Source organism: Puma concolor, chromosome C1, assembly GCF_028749965.1.
Source record: "Puma concolor isolate L17-30 chromosome C1, mPumCon1.1.hap2, whole genome shotgun sequence".
NCBI lineage: Eukaryota > Metazoa > Chordata > Mammalia > Carnivora > Felidae > Puma > Puma concolor.
In genome coordinates this window covers 100,501,046-100,521,960 of record NC_141674.1, presented here as the reverse complement: position 1 = coordinate 100,521,960, position 20,915 = coordinate 100,501,046, and the positions used below count along the sequence as shown (strand labels likewise).

Genomic DNA, 20,915 nt, shown 5'->3' with positions numbered 1-20,915 from the left:
ATTATTGCACAAACTTTATCATCTCACTGAGCTGCCCGGAAGCAAATAATCTGACTTTCCAACCTGAGCCATTTGTAAGATGAATATTGGCAGTTACTGAATCCATTGGTACAGGGAGAGCTGAAATACTGCAACAAAGAGCTTATGGTATTGCAGTCTGCCTTGTCAAAGGACATCTAAATCCCTCTTTTCTGAGTCCTTACAAGGCCCCTAAAAGAGACCGGGGGCGGGGGGGGGGGGGGGCGCACGGGGTACGGATTTCCACACGGAATCCCCAGTCCACATGTGAGCTAGAGATGAACACAGAGAAGGTCAAACTTGCAAACTCTAGTAGAGCCTTTCCTGGCGTGTCGGACTCACCAAATGAAAAACCTTTGTCTCTTCACGTCTGCCATTGCGAGGTCTGGCAGGAAGAGATGGTGGCAGCTCTCCCTAAGTGACAAAAACGCAGCCATGTACACACGAAACAAGTCAGAGCCAGCAGAGAACGTGTAATGAAGTCACATATGGTGTACTTCAAAATCCCATCTGAACGCAAATCAGGTTCTACAAGAGCAGGTCGTATAATCATTTAAAAAAAAAAAAAAGAAAAAAAGAAAGGTTCGGCTCAGACCTCCCCGGGATGCACTAGACAAATATAAGACAGCATTACTCACTCGACAAACAGCTACCGAGCAGGAAGCCCCTGTGCGAGACGACAGGAGAGAGAAGGGCTAACCAGCCTCTGGAACTTCTCCTGGGAGACTTAGAGTGTGTTAAGAGCCATAAGGTGCACACGAAAACTGTTATATAAGGAAGGATATGAGAAACCAAAGAGAGGTACTAACGAGTGCCATGGGGTTCGAAAGTGAGGGCATGTCCACCCAAAGGGTTTAGTGGAAAGCTTCATGGGTGTCAACAGTTGAATTAGGCCTTTTGAGAATGGCGCTGGACTGGGGACACTGAGGATCAAAGTGTTTTTTTTCGCAAAAAAAAAAAAAAAAAAAAAAAAAACCCTTTGCAGAAGGGAGGAGCATAAGGAAAGAGCCTGGGGTGGGGGGAGGGACCCGTGGGGAGCAGGGGGGTTGGAGCAGTGACCGAGGGCAGACAGGAGTGGACACATGGGAGGTCCGTCGGGAGCTCTCTGCACGAGGACAGGCAGGACAGAGGAGAACCAAAACTAGGGCAATGCAGGCAATGGAAAGGCAGCAGCTCTGAGGGCCACACTAAGAAGCAGCCTCAACTGATAGACCTGTGGCATTAGAGACAGCAAGGAAGGGCTAACAGCTGCCTAAGCAAACAGTGGAGAAAAAGAGCCAGTGACATGTAGGCAGGTTGAAAGGTCCGCCAGGCAGTGGGGATGGAAAACCCCCAAAAGGTATCTGAGCCCAAAATGAATGTGGAGTCGCACGCGTGGAGGGAGGTGGGTGAAGAGGGCATCTGTGTAAAGGTAAAGACGTGGGATCACTGAGGTCACCACAAAACAGAGTGCAGACAAGAGCAGGAGGGACAAACCACCGTGATCTCTTGCATTTACGACACAAGCAGCCGAAAAAGACTTAGCAAAAGCAAAGAAAACGAAAAATCACAGACACAGAGTTAGGGAAAAAAACAGGAAAGGCTTCTATCCTGGCAGCCGTGGGATGCAAGGCTTTCAAGATTAAAAGGCTGAGAGTAACGTGCCATTCCCTTATGCACATACCCATCTCCTTGCTCCTGGCAGCCTGCAAGCTGCTCAGGCGGGACCTGCTCCCTACCCTGCATCCTGCACAGTATCGAGAGCAGACTCCTGCGATAGGTTTCGGTTTGGAAAAAAACAAACAAAAAACGAATAGCAATGTCAAACCTGCAGAAAAGTCAAGGCAGAGCGCTGCTGAGAAAAGACTAGTGAATTGATAACTACTGGTCACTGGTAACCACGGAAATGCATTCTCAGTGATGCGGTGTGGGATTTCCAGACAGAGAGCCAGGGGAAAGGGAACGATCAAGGATGCAATCCAGAGAGGGCACAACCATGAAAAAGATCCAAAGCTGGCAAGACGAAGGGCACAAGTGGGAAGTTAATCCTGCAGAGTCAACCAGTCGGTTCTCCAAGCACCTTCTAGGCACTGGGGACACGCAGCTCCGTGTCCCTGCTCATAAGAAGCTGGTGTTCTAGTAAGGAAGGGGGCAAGGAACAAACCCAGAGTGCTGATAAATAACCTGATAGGATAGTGACAGGGATGGGCGGGGGAGGGGTAGCAGGCTGCTTTTGCCAACAAGGTCAGGAAAGGTGATCCTCTCACAAGATCACCTTGACCTTGAGTTCAGACCAGAATGAGGAGGAGGCAGGGGCTGAACGCTGGGGCAAGACTGCTCCGGGCAGAGAGAACAGCTAGTATAAAGGCACCAAGACAGAGCAAGCTTGGGGTGTTCACGGAACAGAAAAAATGTCAGTGTGACTGGACTGTAATGAAGGAGGGGGCAGAGGCCTTGACTCTGGTTGGAATGGGAAGCACATCAGCTAGGGAATGACAGACAGACCCTGCTTTTTAGAAAGCTCCCCCCGGCTGCTGTGTGAAAGACGGATTATGGTGGACCCAACTGGAAAGCGAGGACAGGGTACAGTAGATCAAGTACAAGATGATGGGCACCTGTCCTCAGGCTGTAACGGCAGTCATTCTCAGAGTGGTCAGACTCAGGATACACCTTGCATAGTTAGTCGATCCTTAAACCACATGGGGGTTAGGGGTGCCAACCCCCCAGGCAGCCAAAAATACACATATAAGTTTTGACTCTCCAAAAGCTTAGCTACGAATAGCCTACTGTTGTTGACCGAAAGCCTTCCTAGTAACATATTTGATGAACACAACATTTTGTATGTCCTACGGAGTGTATATTATATTCTTAAAATAAAGTAAGCTAGAGAAAAGGAAAATATTATGAAAATCAGAAGAAAGAACATACATTTATCGTATGGTACTGTAAAAAGTCCACATGTAAGTGAATCTGCATATATAGTTCAAACCCACGTTGACCAAGAGTCAACTGTGTATATCTGGAGCTGGGGGGAGGCCCAAGCAAAGAGCTTCATTGAAGAGTCACCAGCACATAGATGATATTTAAAGCCACAGGTTGCCTGGGGTCATATAGGGAGACAGAATGTATGCATAATTATAGAGATAAAAGGAGCCAAAGACAGGGCCCTTACTTTTGTTAGAATTTAGGAGAAAGGGATGGGTAAAATTAAAGCCCCCCCTTTTTTTGTTTTATTTTATATTTGAGAGAGAGAGAGAGAGAGCGCGCGCACAGGGGAGGGATAGAGAGATAGAGACAGAATCTGAAGCAGGCTCCAGGCTCCAAGCTGTCAGCAGAGCCTGACGCGGGGCTCAAACTCACAAGCAGTGAGATCATGACCGGAGCTCACCGAAGTTGGATGCTTAACCAACTGAGCCACCCAGATGCCCAAATTATAGAAAAGTTTTGAGGCAAAAGCTTGAGAACATTAAGTTCATCTCCAATGTCTCAGTAAAGTAGCAGAGATCATGGAAAAGGTTTAGAATAAGCCATTAGAAGGAATATAATAGAGGGGCGCCTGGGTGGCTCAGTCGGTGAAGCATCCGACTTCAGCTCAGGTCATGATCTCACTCATAGTTTGTGAGTTTGAGCTCCGCATCGGGCTCTGTCATGATAGCTCAGAGCCTGGAGCTGTTTTGGATTCTGTGTCTCCCTCTCTCTGCCCCTCCCCTGCTCATGTTCTGTCTCTCTCTCTCTCTCTCTCTCAAAAATTAATAAACGTTAAAAAATTTTAAATAAAAGCATTAAAAACAAGGATTGTAATAGGAAACCATTACAGAATGAACACAAGGGAGGGCTGAAATGCAGTAATGACCCCCTGATTTGGGGGAAACTCAGGTGGGCAGGTTTCGAGATTCTCCCCAGCAGGATGATACAGCTCAGGATCAGAGACAACGGTCGGTGTGGATAACTCAACCACGTGCAAGAACTGGCAAAGGATTACGGGAGTGGGTTATGGGCTATCGACAAGCCCACCATTGAAATGCACGCCACACTAGGAGTAGAGCCCAGGACAGTGAGCGTGGCCTGGTGGACTGGACAACAGGAACATTCAAGATCGAGGGATCACAGTGAGGATGAAGATTAGGTTCAAGAGACACAAGGGAACTTAAAAGGGGCAAGAAGGAAGAAGCTGTGGTCATGAGGAAAATCAGAGTGGACTATCAAAAAGGGAAAAGAGGGGCACACGGGTGGTTCAGTCAGTTGAGCGTCTGACTTGGGCTCAGGTGTGATCTTGCAGTTTGTGAGTTCGAGCCCCACATCGGGCTCGCGAGTGTCAGCCTGTCAGCGCAGAGCCCGCTTCGGATCCTCTGTCCCTTCTCTGCCCCTCCCCTGCTTGTGCTCTCCCCCACAAATAAATAAATGTTAAAGAAAAAAAAACGGTAGAAGAATTCTGAGTGACAACAAGGTCCAGGTATGGCCATTAAATCTCACAGTGGGATTTTCCTAGGGGCTGAGCTTACCGTAGAAGGCCCTCCCTGAGTCTTTGCTGGCCCAGGCTGGCTGCCGCAACATGAGGGAGGGGCAGGGTGGCGAACAGACGATGGGGCGGGGAAGGGCGGTCCAGTCATGCAAGCCTTGTTCTCACCTAACATCTATCTCCGTGATATCTGGCTCCGGTCTGTAGCTGCTCATACCTGCTCATGGGCATGGGGTAGCCTTCATCCAGGGCAAGGCGGAGCTAGTATCCATATGCCGTGGGTCAAACAAGAACCCGGTGACACGAACAACACTGACTCCACCGGAACCGACAGGCTCTTCAGGAACAACCCGCCTTCACTTAGCTTCTGGTGCTGAGATAACCATTACCTCCGGCAGGAAGGACAGGAGGGCGAGGACAACAGGAGAGATGCAGGGCCCCCAGCGGCTGAAAAACGCAACTGCAAGCCACTTCTTAAAAGACTGGTTCATGAGGGCCCCTGTTGGGATGAGCACTGGGCGTTGTATGGAAACCAGTGTGACAATAAATTTCATATTAAAAAAAAAAAAAAAAAGACTGGATCACGAACTGACTGAACTTCTTCCTAGTAAAACGCTGTATCCTGTAAGCATGACATCGCTTCCAGTTCCGGGGCCTCTGAGAGACCCTGGAGTGGGGGCAGAGCCTTGCAAAATCTTTAATTCTACGTTATGAAATCGTGGGCTTCTCTACTGTGTCAGCTCGGCCAAGCTGGCACTACATCTCCCAGCATCCTCCTCCCTGCGCAGCTCCGGGTTGAGAGGAACCCAGAATTTTTCAGAAGCACCTGTGAGACTTGGAAGGCAGAGGGAAGGGAAGCTGCAGCCATTAGGCTCTGGTGGTCGCCATGGCTAAAGATGGCGAGAGACAGATGCGCGGGCACTCGCGAGCACTAGTTTTGTCCCGGTTTTTCTTTCTGCTCCAGGTTTCTTCCCAAGCACTATCCCTAGCGACCAGCGTGACCCCGAGACCACCACAGGCTCGGCTGCAAAGGCAGAGGCGGTAGCTCTAAACAGGCGTTTCCCAGACTCTTTGCCACCCCCTCCCCCGCTTCACCGTCCCACTCTGCGTGGCTCCCAGGTCCTCTGTAAGCCCCAACCTGGCCACCGGTGCTTCAGGAGGCCTGACCGGTGGTTTTCCTCGGCTCCTCCGGCTCCCCCTTTCAAGCCTTCACTTCCTCAGCTCCACCCATAATTGTGTAAAGATTAATTCCTCTGACACGGCCTTGTTCCACCATATTTGCGGTGGCTCTGCTTCCCTGACGGAACCCTAACGGACACAGTAGGCCAAGTATTGAGCAGACAGCTTTGCCCTCAAAGACTCAGTAATGGACAGAAACCACCTTACATTTATAGCCCTGCTTTACAGTTTGCAAAGCCTGCTCACATGATCTAATGCTCAACCTTGAGAGGATTAAATAAGGAAACTGAGGTTCCGAGAAGTTAGGTGGCCAAACGACACGCGCAGAGACCACTTGGAGGCAATCTGCGCTAATGAGTAACCAAAATAACTCTCTACGTGTAGAATGATTTAAACAATTCTCTGTCCAAGGACCAGAGACAGAAAAGGCTGCGGCAAGATCTATCCAGAAGGATTAGTTTGGAGCGTTCTGTAAAATTAACAGCTGCTAGCGGCCCAAGCACTGAGCAGCATCCCTCACTGCTCAGCCATTTTCAATTCTCCCCATGTTCGAACTGGCCAGGGTGGTCTGCCAAGTTCTGGGCGAACACCTGGCCCTCCTTTCAGCCTCTAGTTTCAAGAGAATGGGGGATTCACATTGGGTTTAAACTTGCATTTGTGCGTGGAAGGCACCTGAGACAGTCGTCGGTGAAATACTCCCCTACTCCTACCGTAGCCAGCTTTGTCCTCTCTGTTTTACTGTCTCCGGTACCCTTTCTCTGCTCTTTCTTAGCCTCGTCCACCCTTCTTCCCTAGCAAGGCCTCACTCAAGCCCACCCTTGACACCTCTAGGCACACTGCCAGTTGCCATGGGTGGTGTGGACGTCCCTGCCCATCTTCCCCACTGAGGCTCAGTAAGCAATACACTGTGGTGGTCTTCAACAGAAGACTCTGGGTTCACACGCCCTTTAAGAAGACTTGAGCTCTATCAGTCTGGTATTTCACACACCTACCGTGTGCTGAACCACATCACCAGGTAAGGTGACTGAGCCAACACCTAGCCAAGTGCCAGAGCTGAGGAGGCGGAAACAGTGTGGCAGCTTTGCAGAAAGGCCAGGAGGAGAGGAGTTCAACAATGGGAATCCTAAGATATAAGTAAATAAAGGACAGGAGGGGCTTAAAGCATTCTAGGGAACACAGCACCTGAAAAAACAAAACAAAACAGACACTCACCTACAACATCAGACTTAAACTCCTCCAGGTGGCATTCAAAGCGCTTCCCCATCTTACGATTTTCTCTCCCGTCCCAACCCTTTCCCTCTGGAGAGGCCCTCGGCTCTAACCCTCAGCTCTAGCCACAAAAATGCCCTTACAAATGGGTCAATTTCCCTGCTCTTGCTCTCCCCTCTGCCTGAAACAAATACCCCGCCCCTTCTCTGTCAGACAAAACCCCGATGATCGACAAGATTCAGTAAGCTCACAGAAGTTCACCTGACGGAAGCCGTTCCTGATCCCCAACCTCCCCCTTCCCCCCCGCCTCAGTCCCCAGCCAGAGTTGTGAATGTGCCTCTGAGGGGCAACTCGGCTCAGCCACCGCTCGTAGGAAGCTCGTGTGCTGCCCTCATAGGACCGTGAGCCCCTTGAAGGGGCAGATCGTTGCCTCCTCATCGCCACATTCCCAGCCCAGCAACGTGCCTGGTGACAGAATGACTGATCACTTCTACCTCAGTGGGCTTTGGTAAACTGGAATGTCAGAACCCAAACTGATCTTTGGATCATCGTCTAGGGGGGTGAACAGGAGTTACTTCATCTCACTGATATCAGAAATGACCCCTGATCAGTAACTTCCAGAAGAGCTCTTTGCTAAGCTCAGCGCAGAAAGCAAAGAGCACAGGGCTAGGGCACCTGTCACACACAGCATCGGTCAAGAACACCGCGGGGCGGGGACCTCGGCACCTCGGGAGGCGACGCAATCCCAATATTCCAAAGCCCACATTTTGACACCTCAGGGTTATTATCACTCTGCCGTGGGGCTAGAGGAGCCAACACAGCTGGGTGCTTTGGATCCTTATAAAAGGTTCTCGTTCCAGACACGGCACCAAAGCCTAAAAAACGCACAGACAGGTACAGAGGAGACACAGGTAGTAACACACACAGGTATGGAGCATTATGTCCGTCACCTTACCTCTCCTGCAACAGCGCCTCTGTCTAAACCAGCCCCCAATACTCTCTCCCTTCCCTCCACACGTTTTCGTCTCAAATGATCTCGGACACCTCTTCAACGTCACCTCGCTTCCCGTGGGTGGGTCACGCCTCCACATCTAGACTGGCAGCTACAGGGGTCGAGGGACTGTGTCTACGTCCCTACGTGCCCAGAGCTCTAGAGTAACGCCTGGCACAGGGTGGAGAGGAAGTAGTAGTTACGAAGGAGGCAAACGGAGGGGCGGGCCACGGGCCGCAGGCAGCAGCACACTGCCCCTTCCCTCAGACGTGGCCAGAGCTGGCTGCTGGCCGGAGCAGGGGTGACAGGCCCGCGGGCTGTGGTCTGGACTGACCCCGCCACGGGGCCCCTGAGGCTCGCACTGGGAGTAGAGAAGCCTGCTTCTCCACGCTGTGAGCACGAGGAAGCCCAGGAAGGGAGGAGATGCCAGTTGGGGATGGCAGAGGTTGTGTCAACCCCACAAAGGGAGGAAGGGGTGGAGGTGGCGGAAAGACAATAGCCAGAGTGGTCGGTCCTCCGCACCAGCTGCCAAGGAAAAGAACTGAGGAAAACCTCCCAAGCAAGACTGGAGGCTTTCCCGTCCCTTCTTCTTCATGTGTGGACTCCATTTTCTCCTAGCCCACTCCACAACCCTCTGTCCTAGAAATGGAGTCACGGGCCAGTCCTCCAGAAATACTGTGGTAGTCACAAAAAGAGACCGCAAGCACGCGTGCAAAAGAGAGAAGGACACACAGGCCACCTCTGAATCCTGTGATTAAGGTTCCACAACACAGATTTTACATGTGCATCTCACAGAGGTGTGGTACGTGCCCTCTACAGTACACACGGCTATTTGCACACGTATATATGCAAGATATCTACAGACGTCTAATCTAATCGTCCGCAGGCTTGCATGCCTACACGCCGGGGTAAACAAAAACGGACACCGTCCCGTTTTCATGGGGCTTCCAGCTGGGGTGAGATAAAACCCCTCCTAATAAACAGACCATCAATTGATGGCTGTGCTGTGAAGGAACGTGGCTCAACGAGAGCCAACGACAAAGGAATGTGCTACAGGCAGCCTCACCCTGGATCAGAACGTGTCATCCTCTCTCAGGGCAGCAAGGCTTGACCTGAGCCCCAGAGACTCAAACAAATGGAATTAATTCCAAGACGACATATGAACAGAAGAGGGGCACTGCATACATAGGCTGTAGAGTCGGTTCCTAAGGGCATGGAGTGAGGGTGACTGGGGAAAACCATCACGGGTTCCGTTCTCACACTTGTCTCTTCTGAGGCCCGGATGCCTTCGATGAACGTGCTGGACGGGACACAGAGCTCGTGTGAGCACTGCCGTTTCCTTAGGACCAAACTCACACCCGGCCTTGGGGTTAACTCCCGTAAGGCTCGTGGATCCTGAGGTACAACCCTTGAGCTGAGACTCATCCTGGTGTTTCGACTGCACGCTTATTTGTGGGATAAATTGTTATTAAAGTGGAGGCTCTGATGAACGGACCACGTGGTTGCATAAACCGGGTTTCCAGAGAAAAGCATCTAAAATCCCCCTTCTCTCCTCTACGAGGTATCTGTGTCTCTTATCAGGTGTTAGTCCTTTGAAGAAATGTTCTGATCGACCACCTATGGGGAACATCAGTAATTGTTTTGTGAGCCATTTTCCTTGTAGGAAACAACCCAGAATAGGATTAGGGCCTGACTTACCACCTGAATTTAGCAGGCGAGCTCCCTGTAAGCCCCAGCAGACCTCACCAGCCTTATGCACGTGGGCTCTGAGCTGCTATGTGGGCACTGACAACACCTCTCAGGGTGACTTTGCTCACATTCGTCCTCTCCGCCAACCTTCCCTCCTCAGAGCTTAATATCCACATCCCCTGAGGTCTCTCGTACCGTTCCAGTTTAAGTCAGCTAATTCCCGGACGGAATGCCAACCGGCACGACACCGATCTACTCCCGCCTCCGAGACCCTGTGCGGGTCATTCTCCTAACTTGAAATGCTCTGCCTGCTCCTGGCTCAAAGTGCTTTCTAGTCCCACCTGCTCCGTGGACCCTTTCCATAATAACAGCTCCTGGCCTCGCTTTTGTCCCTGGGATCCTGACAGCCCCATATGCACAGCTATCTAATGATTCAGCCACTTCGACGTTTCAAAAGCACCGGCGATCCACTGTTATAACGGGTTCCGTCTCCACGTTGGCCCCCCCCTTTCCTAGTTCCTTTGTAATTTCCCAGTGTCAGAAACACAGTAAATAGTCCCTAAGTGCTGCTGAAGCACTAAAACATAAGCTCCCGAGGAAAAGCAGGAACGTCTCATACGGCAGAGTAGGGTAGCAACTGGGCACAAATCATTTATCCACAACCGCCACCACTTTGTGCAATCCAGGGGCCCGCCACATGCCAGGCTCTGGGCTAGGCACCGTGGCCTGAGCTTGAGGCTTACTGTATGGGTTCCTCAGTCGAAGATGACGGACTACGGTGCCCTGTAATAAATAAGAAAACATTTGGATGTGCCAGCCTTCGGAAAATGGAAAAATGAATCGCCGTGCCCAAAGTGGCTTGGCTTTGCTTTCTGAAGTCCTCGCCGCAACAGAAGCAGAGCGGCAGCGCACTGGACAGACACCAAATCGGCTGGCACTCCGCTCTTAGAACATCCTAGGGGACGGTGCATTTATACCGCACGAGCCAGCCCTTCACCTTCAAACACATGCAAGAACTCACTCCTGGAAGGCTCCTGGTAAGCCTGGAAAAATCTCCACATCCAAGATGAGTGAGGGAGCTCTGTTAGGTCAGCAGCACACATTACATCTCAAGGCAGCCAGGACGCAGCAAAGACCAAGGCCACAGCAACAACACGGAGGTCCTCCGGGTACACCCTTTTCGTTGGTATCACATCCAACGTCGTTTTTACCTTCCTCCTTCAGACTAACAGAATGAAAAGGAAGAAAGGCCCCACACACAAGAAACACATTTCTGAGCCAGTTAAGGCTCCTGATTGGAAGTGTCGGAATTTCGACTCTCTTGTCCTTTAGGCAAGTGGAAAATCCAAACTAGCATCGATATGTGGACACATTTAAAGATGTCTTTGTCTCTTCTCACTGTGGGGTGGAGACTGTTAGGAAAAAGAGAGTCTATGCAAAGTAACTGTCTCCCAGGCTCTCTCCTAGATTGGAAGGCTAAATGTGGAAGAAAACACAAGTCCCATTTCTGAGGGCTGAGACTTGATTATCTCCACCCCGACTCACTCACTAATGGCTGATTTCCTCAACAACACTTGCAAACAACCGAATCAGTAATAAGAAAATGTCCGCCATCTAGAAATGCCTAATTGGTTTTACTGTTTCTGCAACTTCTCCCAGAAAGTCCGTCTGAAGGCGCAGTTGGCCTGGTGGCTGGGATACCTCCGTGACCTCAAGAACCACAGGGAAAGATACCCTGTTTCCCAGCACGGGAAGTGGTCTGGAAGGAGGAAGCAGTTACCAACACGGACACAGAACAACAAACAATTCCCAGAGCCCTCTGGGTCCCCAGCCGTCCCTCTGTGGAAAGGTGCCAGGCAGGTGAGAGGTGAGAGGAGCAGGCTATAGACAGGAGGAGAGCTGGGGAAGATAGGCCAGGAGCCAGGGACCCCAGGGCTGGACCAAGCAGCCCATATGGCCGCCAGCAGGGGTCAGCGCGGATTCCAGCAGTTCTGGAGATGGAAGGGGGCCTTCGGGATCAGCCAGCCCAGGCCTTACTGGACTGAGGCTAAGAGCTAGTCAGCAACTTGTCCAAGGTCACAAAACTAGTGAGTGGAAGATCAGGGCCAGAATCTGCACCTGCTGTTTTAAAAGACAAGGAAACACATGTTATCACATTTTGGCTAATTGTATCAATTCCTCTGTCTGTTTTCCAACCCAGGTCAGACTCTGCATATCCGTACTGACACAGAGAAGCAGAACAGCCTACTGTGGTAACACGCCCAGACTCTGGAGCCAGGCGGTGTGGGCTTGAATCCCAGCAGCTCCGCCACTGCCCGTAACCTGGAGCAGTTTGCTCCATGTCTCTGTGACTCAGTGTTATCATCTCTCAAATGGGGGTGGTAACAGCACCTGCCTCATGGGTTCTGAAGCTCGCTAAAGGACTTCATATGCGGTAAGTGCAGTGCCAGGCACAAACTAAGTGCTATGTAAGAGGTAGGGAGGAATTTCTTAGGGAGGAATAATCCCCATATTGGTTTCTCCCTGGCATACCTGCTCTCCAGCCCCCAACTCCTGCTAGTCACAGGATCCTGCCTTTTCCCTACAACACCTGGACGTGATATAATTGCCACCACAACAGACCTACGTGAACCGCGTCCTTCGTGGCCAACTGAGCGCCTGTCACATTCCCATAGAGCCCACCCCAGCTCACTTCTAGCTCTAACCCTGACCACGGCCTTTGCCTCAGACAGAGCTCACCAAGGGAAGCCAAGGCCACCAGATACATGCCAAGCTCTCTTCCAGGCCAGTGCTTCTCAAACTTTAGCAGGCATTTGAATCCCCTGGGGATCCGGTTAAAACACAGACTCTGACTCCACAGACTGGAGTGCAGGCCCTGAGATTCTCCCTGATGCCGCCAACGCAGCCGGTCCCCGAGCCCCACTTTGAGTAGCAAAGCTCTAAGGACCACAGAAAGTGTAGTGTTTGCATTTTTCTAGATTTTTATCTTCGTGACAAACCTGCAAGCAAGGTATTAGTCCCACTTGACAGATGTAGAAGCCGAGGTCAGAGAGGTGAAGAAACCCGTCCGATGTTGGAGGGCTGCTAAAGGGCACATTCCAAAGCCTGATCCCTACTTGGCCTCCATGAAAGTGATTTCCGAGAGCAGAAAGAGTTTAGAAAAAGCACATGGAATACAAACTGCTAAAATCTTCTTAGCCGGTGAGCATGAGATAAAGATGGGTTATAAAAATGGCCACAAAGTCCCTGTGCTGGAAGTCCCACCTAGCAGCTGAAGGTCTAAAAGCAGCCATCAGAAAGGAGGCTAATTCCACCATCAACAAGGAAGAAGACGTCCAGAGGAACACGGGAAACACTTTCAGTTTGTGCAGAGAAAGGGAACACATGGACAACCTCTATCGGGCATGTCTGGGGACTCTGTGACCACTCTTCAGGCTAAAAAGGCTGCAAGCGTGGCCGAGCCCATGGTTCCCATGCCACATTGCACCCTGCACATCCCCCCTCCACCTCGCCCTTCCCTCCTCTCGGGGAGACTGCCTGGCACTCCCACCTCCAAGGCCAGGGTGCTCTGGAAGCCTCCCACCCTGCTGCCTCCCCGCCCCTGGAGTGCAGCCCCAGCAATCACCCTGTAGCAGCCCCCCACCCCACTCAGCCTGGCCTCCCAGCAGGCAACAACCTGAAAAGGTGAGCTGTGGCACCTGCTATGGCGGTCCCACTTCACTCACTCCTCGACGTCGGCGATTCCGCCTCATTCTTCACTGTTGGGTCAGAATCACAATCTCGCCACCCAAGGCTTCTCTTCGCCTTGATCTTCCTGCATTTTCAGCAGCATCTGACCAACCCCCATAGTGGGTCTCCTCAAACCCTCTCTGCTTGCTTCTGACAGAGGGCCCTCCTGGATCTTCCTCCAGCCCTGACTATTCCTTCTAGAACTCTCCTTTCCTGGTCCTGCTCCCTAGCTGCCGCCATCCCCGGCTGCATGACCTTGACCCTCACCTCCATCATCCAGGCGGTGCTGCACCCTGTGGGGACACCACCCACCACACACCCATGCATCCCGTCCCACCCGAGGGACGGCAGACCTGAGTCAGCTGGGTTCACTGTGCAATCGGCAGTCAAAACAATGCCTGGGCCGAGGAGTGTGCACGCTCTCAGTAGTCACTGAATGGATAAGTGACCTCTCACCAGGTCACTGGACTGCTCAATTTCCACCTTCAAACAGCTCCCCCCAAGGCCAGAACGGGGCGAAAGGGTTGTGGTTCACCGGTAAGAGACAACTAGCGATCGCGGTCAAACCGGAGCGCACACGGGAAGTGATAATATCTGCAGGGCCTTCTTCAGTAAACAGGGCGTCTGGTTTAGAGGCGGCTCTGACCTGTGGGCTCCGGGGGCTGAGAGCATCTGCATCATGACACTGGCTCCTCTTACCATGGCCGACAGGCTGCGAAGTTCTGGCCCAATCCCGCTCTACATAAGGACGGAGAAGAATCGTTACAGGACATTCTTGGCTTGGTGTCACTTCTATTTTTAAATTTTTTAAAAATGTTTTATTATTGAGAGACAAAGAGAGACAGAGCACGAGTGGGGGAGGGGCAGAGAGAGGAACATAGAATCCGAAGCAGGCTCCAGGCTCTGAGCTGTCGGCACAGAGCCCGACGCGGGGCTCGAACCCACAGACCGCGAGATCATGACCTGAGCCGATGTCGGACGCTTAACCGACTGAGCCACCCAGGCGCCCCTTGGTGTCACTTTGAAGGTCTGAGAAGTAACCCAACCATCTGCACACTGCTTCTATTTCATTAGGATTCAAAGGGAGCACCCATTCTGAAATGCGTCCTGAACCCTTCAACATAATCCTGTCCTTCAGTGCCAAGAAAAAATTCATCTGAGACACAGCAACTCTAGCCAGTGTTTCTCGACTCCCCTGAAATATCCCGAATGATGCAAATGCTCACGTTCCAGCTGCTTATAAAGGTGCAAAGCAGGATGCAATTAAGGTCCCAGAAACATCATACTTAAACTTGAATCATGCTGCTGAGCGACTCCGTAATCTCACACAAACACTTAGGGAGCATTGTGGAGAAATCAGCATTCGAAGAACACAAACGTGTACACGGTGCCATTATCTCTAGTCTCCGGGAAATCACATTGCCGGTCCGCAACTGCGTTAACGACCGGGTCTCATTCTGGTGCTTTGCAAAGACTCTACAGTTGGGGGGGGGGGGGGGGGGCGGGGATGATTATTCCAAGACCTAAAAACCACTGACTGTGCCAACTGCAGCACTTCGCCTTTTCCAGAAGATAAATTATGAAGCGTCTTTGCCAGTTCAAGTTATTTTCCCAAGGCAGAGAGTCATATGGCCTTGCTCCCCTGCCTTTAAGGAAGCAAGGCAATTAAACTGACCGGCTACGAAGTGCCCTGACAGGTTCCCCCCAGCTTCATTTGATATAAAGTGAGATGCAGACACACACTGCCGGACAAGCACACAGCTTCTGGGACTTCCACACACCGTGCCGATATGAAAATGTATGTTCAATCTACAGGGGGGGAAAAAACCGCTAAAACAAAATAGTCATACGAATGCCGACCGGCCGGACCGCCTTGTAAGGAGCCATCACTGACAACTAGGCTTCCTATTCAGCAGGCTAATAAGAATAATTATAGCCAGGGCAGGCATTAATCAGCTTGGCAGATACAGGAATTCTGTTAACAAGGCTAAAATGAGTGCCAAGGAATCTCTGAAGGCCACGGCACTTCAAAGACCGTTAAGCTGGATGCATTCACTAGGTTCCTCCTGCCAGCCTTCCCCTCCTCCCGTGCTTTCTGGAGGAAGTTGCCCTTGGGTCCCTGGTGACCTGCTAAGGGTTGCAGAGTCGCCACATTTGGGAGGTGGCTCCTGCGACGGCCCCTTCAGGAATTGCACTTGGACTGCACTTGTCCCAGACCCTCCTCTGTTTGCGCTCCGAGTGTCCAAATGCTGCCGCCCTTTTCTGGCGAAACTAATCTCAAGCAACAAACAGCATAAGGTGATGGCGAACATCGGTCAACTTTTCCGTGGTAACAGGCACAGTGGACTCCAGTGATCAAATCCTGGCTCCGCCATGGAACAGCTAAATGACTCGGGACACGGGAAGTCAGTTTCCTCGTGTGCAACATGGGAAAAAGAACAGCACCTTTCTCAACGTATTGTGAGGATTCAGTAAGAGAATGCACAATAAAACCTGATGCTTGATATGCGCTCTAGAAACAGCAAATATCGTTACTGTCACGTGCAGAGCCCTGTACAGAAACGAAAAGAACCGGGTCACCTGGGTGGCTCGGTCGGTTGAGTGTCCGACCTTGGCTCAGGTCATGACCTCGCAGTCGATGGGTCTGAGCCCCACGTCAGGCTCTGTGATGACAGCTCAGAGCCTGGAGCCTGCTTCGGATTCCGTATCTCCCTCTCTCTCTGCCCCTCCCCTCACTCACACTGTCTCTCTCTGTCTCAAAAGCAAATAAACATTAAAAAAAAAATTTTTTTTAAAAGAAACAAAAAGAACCAATGAAACATTCAGTATATGGACACACGCACATCATGCGAGTGGCTGAGCCTGGGCGGTGCAAGGGTGGGCATATTTGCTTTTTACCTTACATCCTCTGTAACTGACAGAGACTGCTGGTCCTCCCCCCATCCCCCTCCCTCCCCCCCAAGCCAGATCCACTCTTCTCTTCCACAGCAGCTGGCACTCCATTGCTGCCAGGCCACTTTTTCTCAGCTTCCCTTGCAGCTAGGGTGACCAGACTAAGTTCTCTTGAATGGAATGTGTACAGAAATGATGAGCGCCCCTTCCAAGCCTGGCCTATGAAACCCCCAGGTGTTCTCCTCTATGATCTTTCCTCCATATGGGGCTGGCACGGTGATGGTGACGACCAAGCTGACATTAAGTGGGCTGAAGGCAGGGGACTGCCATCAGCCAGGGTGCCAGAACGGCTGCGAGGGGCAGGGATACTATTCAACCTTTAATATCCCCTTGGGACTGTTTGGAAAGACACTTCGATATCGTTTGAACCACTATGCTTCGAGAATCTTTCTTTGTTAAAGCAGTGTGGCCTAATTAGTACAAAATTCTTCTATCCTATTTGAATTTTAAAATAGAGATGTAATGCTTTTGTCATTTAAAAACGATTTCGATGGATTTGCAAGTTATTCCTTTCTTTAAAGACACACATGGAGAATATCTGAATCCCTCCCCAGATCTTTGTACCTTTCACTCTCTAATCCATGCTGTGTTACCTCCTCAAATACATCCCCATGTTTGTGTTCCTCTCACCCTGAGAGCTTTTTTTTTTTTTTGAATGTTTATTTTATTTTTGAGAGAGAGAGGGAGACAGAGTCCGAAGCAGGCTCCAGGCTCCAAGCTGTCAATACAGAGCCCGACGCGGGGCTCGAACTCACGAACCACAAGATCATGACCTAAGCTGAAGTCAGCACTTAACCGACTGAGCCACCCAGGCGCCCCTTACCCTGAGAGCTTCTAATGGCTACCCATTACCCACAGATTGAGGGATATATACGTGTATTCATTCAGTCAGCCAACACTTACCAAATACCTACTATGGGCCAGGTGCCCTATTAGTAGTAAGGATACTACAGTGAACAAGATGACCATGGTCCCTGGCTCTAGGGTTATAATCAGGGTGGGGATTTAGCCCAGAAAGAGACAATTATATACAGTGAGATAAATAAGTGACACGACTGGAGAATACACCCATGAGGCCAACAAACCCAGCCCTCGCAGCCCAGACTTCTCAGCACAGCACAGAAAGCCTTCAGGACCTACCCCACACCCACCTTTCCCCTCCCACCTGTTCCTCCTCCCTCCAGCTCCAAGGAGCTTCCCTGCCCTTCCTGAAGCAGCCACACACTCTCACTCATCTGAACTTGATGCCTTCCCACAAGTGTGCATTTCCTGGAATGCTCTCCCACCCCTTCTTTCAAAATTCTAATTATCCTCAAGGCTCAGCTCAAATGTCACCTCTTCAGCAAAATCAACCCCAACCCCAAGTCAAAATTAATCATCCTCTTCCTTGCTTCCTACCAGCACACGGTTCCTCTGTCAGGTATTTCATTCTGTCTTACAGTTAGCTGTTTCATTATTTGTCCATCCACCCGCACCGACCATTCCATGAGGCATCCATCTGGGACGTTCTGTGGGCTCTAATGGGTATTCGAGAAATGCTGTATTTGAGTGGATGGACAAGACGGGTCGGACGCAGGCAACAGAAGTGTAAGCCTTCTCTGCGAAGCTGAGTGGATTCTGATGTGATCACGGAGAGGCAGACGTAGGAAAATTTCATGGAGGAAGCGAGTTTTAGGGGGAAAGGGAATACACAGGCGAGAGGGGAGAAGCAGGAAAAACATTCCTAGGCCATGGGAAATAGAAAGTGCAGAAGGTTCACATACATTCTATGCAAAGGACAGCAAACATTACCTAGAACGAAGTATTTGATTCAGAGAGAAAATCAGAGAGAAGAGACCACAAGGGGCATAGCAGCCTTGGAGGAAAAAAATCATAAAGAACCAATGAGCACAGGTGGGACCCCCAAAAACGAACCTTCTGGACAATGATGAACTAAGAAGGGAGGTTGGAGGAAAAGGTCAACCAGGAAGATGTCAGAAGTTATCTGTGGGGGAACTATCAGAACCTGGGCTAGTAGGATAGTAGCTGCAGAAACAAGAATGGGAAGAAGCTGGAGTCTGTGCGATGGGAAAAGAGCCACAAAATCGAGGGACTGTGTGAACACAGAGGTCAAAAAAGAGCAGTGACAGCAAGATCGCACCAGGATGCAACACAAGAGGAAAGATGAGCTTGTTCATCAACATATTAAGTTTCCGGAGCCAGTACAGCACGGAGGGCTTCCCAGAGGTCACAGCGAAGCCACAGCGAGTGCGATGCTGTAGGGCAGAGCTATCATCTGGAATACCAAGCTCAGGAGCCGTTAGAGGAAAAGGCACTAGCTGGTGACACCATAGACGTTCATGTATAGTTAACACGAAATGCCCAACCAGCACAGGATATGCTGGGACACATACAACCAAGACTTCTACAAGCTGTGCTTTTCCCGTTTCTATTTTTGCTCTTGCCAATCTCTTTTACCCCTCTGCCTTTCCCTCGATGTAGTTACACCCAAGGGCACTCTTTTCAAACTTCCACCTGAGCCCACCATCTGAGCTGGTGCACAGGTTGTAAACTGCACAACTCTAGGGGGAGTCACTCACATTGGCTACAATGTGAATAACGACGCCTAGAGCTGTGCAGTACACAATCTGTGCAACCAACCATGGGCCATGGCTTGGTTTGATCCTGATACATCAGTCCATTAATGGACTATCACAGCAGAGAACTTCAAGGGTCCCGGCGTGAAGGGGAAAGCCTTAGGATCCGAGACCGTACAAGGCATGCTACAAAACTAAGTGAAAGATCTGGAAGCTTTCTGCACATGGTTGCAGCTAAAGCAATATGGCTGGACGAGCTCTCTTAGGGAGTGGATTATAGAAAAAGCCTTCAAAGGTGAAGAAAAAAAATCCCAGTAGCAGCTAGAAAGGCTGGCCCACCAGCAGCAGGAGTCGTGGGGGTTGGGACAGTGTGGGCCCTGGTGTCAGCAGAAAAAGGAGTGGCTGTGGAAGGCTTCCACTGGGACCTCTGCCTGTAAGTGCAGAGTAGTCATCTGCCCTGTGTGCAGCTGGGGCCTGGCTGGGACAAACACCATACACCATGCATTCTGCAAATGATTCAGATCTGCCTTCTCTCGGGGTTTGGAAGGGAACCCCGGGTCAGGTCGCAGGCCTCCTTCTGTTCTGGTTGACACAGACCAAAGGGATCCAAGAATATTAAAGAACATCAAAGCACTGGGGTCAGAACCTCAGGTACCTTGGTGGTCACTTAACAAACATATGCATTTCTACTGTTGCTAACTGCACGGTTATGTTAAATAACCCTACTATGATAATCACGTAGATTTACACGAAGATGGTGTCTGTGTATATGGGGTAAAAGGAAAATGGAGAGAAAACACACACACACACCCCAAAGATTCCTTGGGTTGGGGGAAGGCTCTGGGCCAAATTATCCAGAGGCACCCAGATTTGGGGAGGGTGGAAGACAGGGGACAGGAAAGGGAAGAAAAGTAACAGGTAGGAAAAGTTGGAGAAGCCACGGCTCCCAGGTCTTTGTGTGCAAATGTGCAGCTAGGCAGCTTGAAGAAGAGCTGAAGGAAAAGGCTGAGGCAGAATATCGAGCCACCGCCAACATGACGAAGGACGCGCACACCGATTTTTCCTGTAGCGCTCTGGGCCACCCCGTGACCTTCGTAGAAGGAAGTTGGCGGATTCCCTGCCATCCCTGGAAAGGCAACTCAGCGTGGGCTGGCATGTGCCAGGGGCGATTGGGCCCGTCTCGGCTACGGCGGGGCACATCAAAGGCGCGTATTTCCGCCCCCCTCCTGGGGACGCGGCTGGGGACCGCGGGCACCTTCCGAGGCCGGGAGTTCAAGGTGAGCCGGCTCCCGGCGGCCAACAGGTAGGGAGGGCTGCGGGGCGGCGGGGGGGAAGCCGGCCACGGGCCACTCCCCCGCCCTCCCCGCACAGGTGGGGCGAGGCGCGCGGCCTGGCCGGGCCGCCCCGCCGGATTCGCGCCCCGCTCCCGGCGGCTCGGCACCGTTCCCCGCCGGCCCGCGCCGCCCGCGTACCCCGCCGCCTCTCCCGGGAGCCGCCCGGCACCTCGGCGCCCCAGGCCGCGCGCCGCAGCTGCGCCCCGCCGAGCCTCCCCCGGGCCCCCCGCGCCCCGCCGAGCCCCGCGCGTGCACTCACCCAGCCCCAGGAGCGCCAGCAGCAGCGGCCTCGGCGCCAGGCGCCCCATGCTCGCCGGGCGGGAGCGGCTCTCCCCCGCCTCCTGCGTCCCCGCCGCCTCTCCTCCTCCTCCTCCTCCAGCTCCGGCTGCTCCAGAGTCCGCGCTCCCCCGCCCGGGCCGCGCGCCTGCTCCGCTCTCCTCGCGAGCCGAGAAATCCCAGCGCTGGGCCGTACGTGAGCCCCTCGCTCCGCGCCGCCCGCCCGCCTGCCCCCGCCCGCCTCCCGCCTCGCGCCTCCCGCCGGCCGGGCACCGGGAGCCGGGCGCCGGAGCCGCCCCGCCGAGCCGAGCGCGCAGCCCCGACCGCTTCCCGAAAGCAAAAGGGAAGAGCCGCAGCGCCCGCCCGCCCGCGCCTCCCATCCGGCGCTCTGCCAGCAACAAACACAAACTTTCCCAAGCCCCTCCCCGCTCCAGGTAACGGAGGCAGCGCCCGGCCACCCGCTTAAAGGGGAGGAAGCGGCGGAGCCCACCCCCCTCTCCCCTCGGGCCCCCGCCCCACGACCA

At 52.2% G+C, this 20,915-nt stretch overlaps 1 protein-coding gene across 1 annotated transcript in view; it reads right to left on the bottom strand.

Moving 5' to 3' along the window:
* The window catches only part of PTGFRN (prostaglandin F2 receptor inhibitor), an 84,761-nt gene extending 64,138 nt beyond the window's left edge, over positions 1 to 20,623 (bottom strand). Inside the window, exon 1 of the mRNA XM_086717929.1 lies at positions 20,375 to 20,623. Within this exon, the coding sequence (XP_086574055.1) occupies positions 20,375 to 20,423 (49 nt within the window). The 5' untranslated portion in view covers positions 20,424 to 20,623. The remainder of the gene's footprint in view (positions 1 to 20,374) is intronic.
* Positions 20,624 to 20,915: the final 292 nt, after the last annotated feature.